This window comes from Silene latifolia, chromosome 9, assembly GCF_048544455.1.
Source record: "Silene latifolia isolate original U9 population chromosome 9, ASM4854445v1, whole genome shotgun sequence".
NCBI lineage: Eukaryota > Viridiplantae > Streptophyta > Magnoliopsida > Caryophyllales > Caryophyllaceae > Silene > Silene latifolia.
Genome location: NC_133534.1, coordinates 52,519,817 through 52,528,214, shown reverse-complemented (window position 1 = coordinate 52,528,214; position 8,398 = coordinate 52,519,817). Strand labels below are relative to the sequence as shown.

At 32.9% G+C, this 8,398-nt stretch overlaps 1 protein-coding gene across 2 annotated transcripts; it reads left to right on the top strand.

Moving 5' to 3' along the window:
- Positions 1-1,469: 1,469 nt before the first annotated feature.
- Positions 1,470-7,669, top strand: LOC141602685 (uncharacterized). 2 transcript variants are annotated; one of them, XM_074422835.1, is made up of 5 exons: positions 1,470-1,686; positions 2,175-2,269; positions 3,968-4,029; positions 6,385-7,300; positions 7,393-7,669. In XM_074422835.1, exons 4-5 carry the CDS (start codon positions 6,406-6,408, stop codon positions 7,434-7,436), a joined length of 939 nt encoding a protein of 312 aa, XP_074278936.1. In that variant the 5' UTR covers positions 1,470-1,686; positions 2,175-2,269; positions 3,968-4,029; positions 6,385-6,405; the 3' UTR covers positions 7,437-7,669. The 2 variants fall into 2 exon arrangements, 1 of the variants encoding a protein (XP_074278936.1); XR_012524610.1 differs by lacking the exon at positions 6,385-7,300 and having other exon boundaries at positions 1,486-1,686; positions 7,393-7,590.
- The last annotated feature ends 729 nt before the right edge of the window (positions 7,670-8,398 follow it).

Sequence of the window (8,398 nt, the reverse complement as noted above, 5' to 3'; positions counted from 1 at the left end):
TCAAGGAACAAAAGTAATACTATCTCCTTCGTATTCAATACTTCATTATATTTTCTTTTTGTGGGTATAAATTAATAATCTAACTTTCTCCATACTTTATGGTATGGACAATTGAAAAATATGTTATGGGCTATTTTCAGCTCCAATTTTCTTTTCTTTTCAGAATCTCCTGTCTTTTTTTCCTAAAGATTAACTAAATCTCTCCATCTATATATTTTCCACATTCATTTTTGTTCCAATTTTTTTACATTTATGAATATTACTCTCGAAAGATGTTTATTTTTTGAAGAACTGGCTTTTGGCATGAGGGAAATAACTTTTATTATCAATACGTGTCGTTGAAAAATATCTAATTTTGATAAAAAGACATTTCATTGGATATTTAAATGATCTTTTTATGAAGGAAAATGAAAGGGTAAGTTAGATCATTATAGATTAATACATTAATAAATTAAAAATATAATGTTCAGTTGAGAAAGAAAGGTAAGAGTATCCACTCAACAATATCACATTTTGTGTTTGAATAAGAAAGTATTAAAACTGGCCGTGCGAAGCACGGGATACTCCCTAGTACCATATAATCCTCACACAAGCGTTGTCAATATATAAGAGTTATTCTTTTAATTTCTATTCATTTTGCATGTCTGTTACTCTGTAATATATGGTCTACATTTAAGCTTCATAACATCTTGGTATTTATTTTATATATGATCAAATTTTAGACGCAGCTGTCGGGTTCCGAAAAGCGCAGTCATAGTAGCAAGGTATATAGTATTAAACAATTAAATGGCGAAGATCAGACAAGGAGCTTAAAAGTTGGTAAGGTTAACATTCCTGTTCAATAATATTACAACACACTATTGAAATGTTGATCTTATTCATTTTGCAGTCACAATAGCAAGATGTATAGTATAAGCTTCCTCAGATCTCTTAAGCCTAAGGTGGAGTCATCTCATAATATCGGAGTTCATTGTTTACACATTGCAGTGCTAAAATGTTTATGACAAATAATTGTCAAAACAAAACTCCTGGTATATATGTTGTCGCTTTGGACGGTCAGAAACTCAGAATGATACCGAATCAGTTTACTCAATAAGAACAACACTTTTCAAACTATCTACCACTTATACACGAATTTACGGAGATGGGCTTGGTTCTCTTCTCATAACCAAATAATTTTTGACAAGGCTCATCAAATTATTGTCCTAATTCAACGGTGACTTGACTTCTCAACGAGTAGTCCTAATTGAAAGTGCTAAGGAGATCGACTAATATAAAGTTATGTATAGAAAAAGATAGTCTCACACTGTAATCTAGGTTGCACGGACACGGCAGATTTTCAGCCCAAACGTGTCGGACACGGCGTCCGACACGGACACGCCTTGGACACGGCAAAAAACGTGTCCGACACTCCATGAACCGTGTCTCCGGTTTTATTTTAATTGAAGAAGTGTCGGACACGGTCCAATTTGCTTGGACACGGTCCGTTTTATATGGACACGCCAAATTATCTTTTCAACCTAAAGTACACAGTACTACACACCCAAAGACATTCACAATTTCTCCCAAACCAAAACTACTTGTTCTCCCACAATACTCGCCGCCAACAGCCTCTTCACCGCCGTCCGCCGCCCTCTCTTCGCCGCAACCTCTCCTCGCCGCCGGTCACTGCTAAGTGCTCACCAGGTTTGAGTTTCTTTCCCAGTTTTCCACTTTTCCCCAATTTATCAATTTAGGGTTAGAGTTTTCTTTTGATTTCTCTGATTTAAATTGTTGATAAATTATAATGAATGTTGTTGTTATAATGTAAAGATTTGAAGTGTTCTTGGTTAATTAAAGTACGAGTTATCATCTTTTATCAATTAAATTGTATTGTGTTTTACTTATGATGTCATTAATACAAGTTTTGTTGCCTCAAATGGGTGTAAATTTGCGCGGCTAAGAACAAAGCATCAAATGCAATTGACAAGAAACTTATGTTAGGCTGTGAAGTTGTAGTAAATTAAGTTGTAGTAAATTGACAGGAGCATATGGATGTTTCTTATGTTAGGCTGTTATTAGCTTAGTAAATGGCCAGAAACTTAGTAAATAATGTTGTTGATTTGTTTGGAATAGTTTAATTGTTACTATTATGTATGATCTCTGTTTTTGTTGCTTGGATTAATATTTTGCAGACGGTATTCGGTAATGGATTCTAGTGGTGGTAGTGTTAGTGCTCAAATATTCGGTAATGGATTCTAGTGGATTAATATTTTGCAGACGATATTCGGTAATGTTCATTTAAATTTGTGTTTGTAATTTGGAACTTTGCAATTTGTAAGACTTGTTTGAGTTTGATGTATAAGACATAAATATTGGTTGTCATTTTACGTCTTTGTGGCCTTTAAATGACCATAGTTTAGATGTTGGTTATAATGTTCTTCAAATTCCCTTTAATTTAATATGTATAATGATTTTTTTTTGCCGTGTCCGTGTCCAAAAATTTTTGGATTGCCGTGTCGCGTGTCCGTGTCGTGTCCGTGTCCGTTTTGGTGCAACCTAGACTGTAATAAGACCATTTCAAAGTGCAAGTCTGTCTCACAAAGACTCTAGATGCTATTAATATACAAATTTGTACCTAGAATTAGAATAAGTGCAAAAATTATGGGAATACTACGACAATGATGAATTATTGATGATGTCTAGGAGGTGTTCAATATATTACTTATACCAAATTGTCTATTGTTAAGAGGTGTTCATGCCATAGCAGTTCTCATGTTATTCCAACACTGTATTTTTCCCTTCGATTTATCCACATAAATTCACATAATTTTGATTTTTTTTCTTTTATATGACGAATAAAATTACAGATGACTTTGGATATGACTAATATTAATCATGTTATTGTTGGAATATGTGTCCTCCGACAATAATGCGATCACGACTGTTGATCATAATGATCACATGTTTAAGTCTCGTTTTAAAGAATACAATTGGGAAGTATTTTTACTGTCAACTGATCAACATATATCGGTAATGAGTGACTGACTAGAGTTTGACATTACTGTCGTGCGACGGTGGTGATCAGTTGACCCCCTAGGTCATACCTATAGGGCAACACCCTTAATTGATTATTTAATTAATCGTATAATGTTACGAATTAATTAAATTACTTGAAAAATTGACGGACGATTTTGGAAGTAAAATTTACGTATCACATTGAAATGTGATTAAATGAGATACGGTCTGAGTAATCGAATTGTATCATTACTCGGATGAAATTATTGTTTAAAGTAACAATTGAAATTGAATGAATTATTATAAATAAAATCTGTTGTGATTTATAATTGGTAAAATATTTTGGTACAAGTAATTATGAAATTACTAAGTCAATTTTTGTATGTGACGTATTTTTAATAATACGTTGATTTTTAGTATGTTAAAAATTACATAACAAATTTATGTGACATATAACATGTGACATATTGACAATTGACAAAAATAATATGGATTCCATATTATCCCATTGTGCCGAAATAAGGAGGAGGATTAGGATAATATTGTGTTTGATTAAGTTAATGGTAAACACAATGATTACCTACTAATCTAGCCATGCAACCCTATTGTGCATTGTGAAGACAAATGAGTCCATGCATTGGCTCCTCTCCACCTCCTCTTGTCCGGTTTTTTAGAGAGGAAAAACCACTTGGTTTTTCCTCTTATTTTAATATATACACTATAATGTTAAGTGTGTATTATTATTCAACTTACTCATCCAAAATAAGATTTCTAGAGAGATAAAAAAAAAACTCTCTTATTCTTCCTCACAAAAACCGAAAATATTAAGTGTATTGTAATATTTTTGGGTCAACTTTCTACTACATTAATATTATACTAGTTCATGTAATATTAATTTAATTAAGGGTAAGCTTTGGGTATAATTCCTAAGGAGAGATCCTATACTTGGATCTTGTTTCTTCCATTACAGGAAAGCACAAGAACAAAAGAAAAGGAGATTTCTTTTGTGCCCATAAAACCGAAATCACCAATGTAAGGACATGATTTCTCCTCTATTTTATCATTTGTTTGCATGCATAAAATCTATATTTAATTTTATGACAAATTAATTTTAACATATATGTGTATGTTAGTATGTATATAGATCTACATTTCTTTCAATTGGTATCAGAGCCATGGTTGTTTGCATGCAAATCGGTTAAAAGTTTTTCCGAGTTATAAGAATAACATATAAAACTTGTAAAATTTGTGTTATTATGAGATATCACGAAATTAATCCATGCATGTTAATATTTCTGGTCCTAAAATGTTTTAGGATATTTTGGTTAATTTTACGGATTTTTATTGTTCATATTATACAATAATGGCATTTAAATATGATTTTATGAGTAAAAATGTCATTTTCGGTCTAAAATTAGCTATACTTCGAATTTTCAGTTGATTTTTGGATATGTTGTCACATATATTATTTTGAGATAACCTGTAAAATTTCATAATTTTTGGACTTGTTATGCTCGAAAAATGGATTTTTCATTATTTAATTCGGATTTAAGTGAAAAATAGGTTAATATGAGATAAATTTCGAATCTGGTCATAGAAATTTAATATTTTGTCACATGAAATTTTACAAGATGTGTGTAAAATAATTGGCTATAAAGAAGTCTTTTTGCATGATTTATGGATTTTTGAAGAAAAATAGCATAAATAGTGACATTATTAGTGAAAAACTAATAAAACATAATCTATGACTTAGGAAAAACGTCTAATGTTGCATTTTATTATCTTTTTCAGATCTAAAATTGAAAATTTAATGAATATAATTTTTCCATGTTTTTATGATTATTTTAGTTAAAACCGATAAACCGCAACATTGTTTTTCCGGAAAAATATCGAAATTTTTAACCTATGTTTTTGAACATTATGAGTGTCATGGTATTTTTTCAGAATGTTCATGAGTTTAAATTTCAAATTTTGAATTTATTTGAAATTTTGTGATTTATTTGAAGTTTATAGCTTATTTTTGTAATTTTTGGTCCATTTATGAACAATTTTATAAAATATGAGTTAATTATGGTCAAATTATTAGTGAAGACTAAATTTTGAGTCCTAAGAGGTTAGGGTAATTAACTTATGCATAAATATGAGTTTATGTATTTTTGTGATTATAAAAATGTTGAAATCACGCAAATCCGTAAAAACCGAGTAATATACGATATTGGCTAATTAAAGGCGATTTAGCACAAAATTGGGCATGTTCATACATATTATAATGCTGCATTTTTCTTTATGATTGTCATAATTTTAATTTATGTAATTTTGAATTATGTAATTTTACTTAGTATGGCCTTAGATTTAATTGGTATTTCCCGAAATGTATGGGAATATCGATTCGGTTGTAATTTTATTGTGATCTCGTATCACCGTTTTGTAATTTAATAGATTTATTTTATTTTAGTTACAAATGTATAATAATAAATTATGTAATTTATTATGTATTTTTATTTATCTCGGAGTTCTCCAAGACGGATTTCTTCAAGATGATGATACATAAAGACGGTGTTACCTCGAGATGCATGCCACAACCGAAGTTCAAGGGACAAATGGAGTTGGTTTCCGAATTTGTAATAGTTAAATAGTTTTTCTATTTTAGGAAAGGCCATACTAGGATTTATTTTTATGCTTGCATTTTATTTTATGTCGCATGCATCGCTAAATCGCCATAACTAAACATGCATTGTTATTTTATCGAGTTTATCGACCGTGTCAATTATAATTATCATAGTTTACCGCTTTAGTTCACTTAAAACGTGATAGATAATAAATTGGCATGACCTCTCGCTAAAACAATTAATTGAGACATAGCCTTACCAAATAGTAGAAACCATGAAAACCTATTTCGCGAGGGAGTGCACTCGGCCGGTACAAACCTTGTTACGTAGGGGAAGTGGGTGATAAATGTCTATCCACCGAATTCATGTTGATGAGGGTTGCATCGGCTACCCCGTGCCTAAGTTGATGTGGGTTTGGATAATGGACACATTTATTCGAAATTTGGATTGAACTCAACAAAAGTTATTGATAAGGGTTGCATCGGCTACCCCGTGCCCTTGTTGATGTGTTTTGGGCTATAGATAAACATTAGAGTAATTTTATCGACCAAGAGTTCTAAAAGTAGAATCGATTAAAAGGTTAATCCACCGAGTTATATTGATAAAGGTTGCATCGGCTACCCCGTGCCTAAGTTGATATGAATTTGGGTCTTGGAATCATTTATCTAGTTGGGTAGAGGTCACTAGAAAAATGCATAAAACTTGTTTAAATCATACATTTTTACGAGTATTATTATTAAAACGACATTTGTTTTACTCCTTATATTTTGTTTTGTAGACCACTTCTTTTTCATAACAAATGGCAACACCAACACCAACTCCAAACGCCACACTTCTCGCTAGTTCATCATGGCTCCGATCCTTTATGGATCGATGTAAACTTGAAAAGAATGGGTCAAATTTCTCCGATTGGGATGCCCAACTCAAGTTAGCCGCCGAAGGCGACGACAAGCTTCGTTACCTTACCGAGGCCTCTCCACCCGAACCCTCCACTAGGTACACTGCGGCCACTAGGGAAGCATATGAGGCTTACCAAAAGGAATCCGCCGCAATGAAAAATGTCTTGATATTTGCGATGGAGGCGGACCTCCAAAGGAGAGCCTTTAAAATGGGCAATGCTAATGAGATTTACTCCAAACTTGTGACCATGTTTTCACAAACTCCACGGATCGTCCAATATGAGGCGGCCGCGGCATTCTTTGATCTCGACTTCAAAGAGGGCCAAAAGGTTAGCCCTCATGTGCTCAAACTCATGGAGCTTGTCGAGACCTTGAAAATTCAAAAGGTTGAAATCCCCAAAGAACTCATCGTAGATAGGATTCTACACTCCTTGTCCAAAGTCAAGGCATATGTTCAATTCCGGGTGAATTTTAACATGCAAGACAAGGATGTGTCTCTTGAGAAGTTGCACAAGTTACTTGTGCAAGCCGAGAGGGACATGGGGTTAAATGTGAACCCTCCCAAGGATGTGCTTAACATAAGCACTAAGAGTAAGGGGAAGTTCAAGAAGAATGGGAGAAAGGGCAAGAAGCAAGCTCCCATATTCACCAAAGCTAAGACTTGTGAAGCTAGCACCTCAAAGATCAAGAAGGGTCCTCTTGACAAATGCCATTATTGTAATGGTATGGGGCATTGGAAAAGAAATTGTTCCAAATACCTTGGTGATATTAAGGCTGGAAAGATCACTCCAGTAGGTAAATGACTAACCTTCTTTTATGTTTCTAATTCAACTATGGTATTATGATGCAAAGTTGTGATAATGTATCTCCCTTTTTATTGTAAATAGGGCCTCCACCAAGCAAAGACAAGGGAAAGGAAAAGCAAGCATGAAAAACCATGGAGAAGCTATGGATAGCTTTTATGGAGCTTTGCTTTTCATTGTCTTATTTTAAGTTATGTTTTGGATTTTAGAACTTTAAGTTTCCGTGTTCGACATGGAAAGGTATTTTGGATAATGGTTTGTATTTCGGATCATGGTGACTTGGTTTGCAACCCAAGTCACCCGTTTTATCATTTATCATTTTATGTTCTGAAAATTCATGTTTAAATGCTTGTTCTAGGAAACATAAGATTATTCACTTAAAGTGATCTAATAGACAAATATAATGTCGGGTTTCGTTATATGTCCACATGCTTAAGGCTTGTGTATGATCATTTACAAAGCGATTTTGAGTCTATGAACTCTCTTAAAGGAATGTCAATCACCAAGAACACATATGAAATCAATAACCATTAGTCTATCTATGAGATAGTTCTCCTTATACTTCAACATCATTAATTTGTGTCTCATATGCTATCTTTGAATCTATAGTGTATTTATTCTAAAGATAGAGTGGGAGAAAATGAGGACACAACACACAAGGCGAAATAAAATTGTGTATTTGTGTAAATGAAGATCTACGCAAGAGAGAATGATTTGAATGAAGGTATATCTATTTACACAGTATGCCGAGTAGATGAGATCTATGGTCTCAAGTTAGTTTTATATGACTAAAGAGACCAAGTGAAGTAATCATAAGAGTATATTCTCAAGATAACTACACGAGGAGACCAAAAGAAAGTTTTTGGAAGAAAAATGACTAAGTTTAGACTTTTTTGTGATAATTTTTGACCTATAGTTTCAACCTTGAGATTTACTTAAGAGCCTAAATGAATTAAAGTAACATCATAGTAATAAGCGACATTTTGACTAGAGGTTACAAGATTTGATATACCGATATCATCAATTGCTAAAAGTTAAACCGCAAATGTCATTACTTAACCTCATTATGATATGAAATGGTTAAACCTCC

Bases quoted from the DNA above. Each gene is read 5' to 3' on its own strand.
- LOC141602685 (XM_074422835.1), top strand. From the start codon at position 6,406: ATGGCAACACCAACACCAACTCCAAACGCCACACTTCTCGCTAGTTCA. The intron at 7,301-7,392 runs GTAAATGACTAA...TATTGTAAATAG, and splicing joins TGGAAAGATCACTCCAGTAG to GGCCTCCACCAAGCAAAGAC.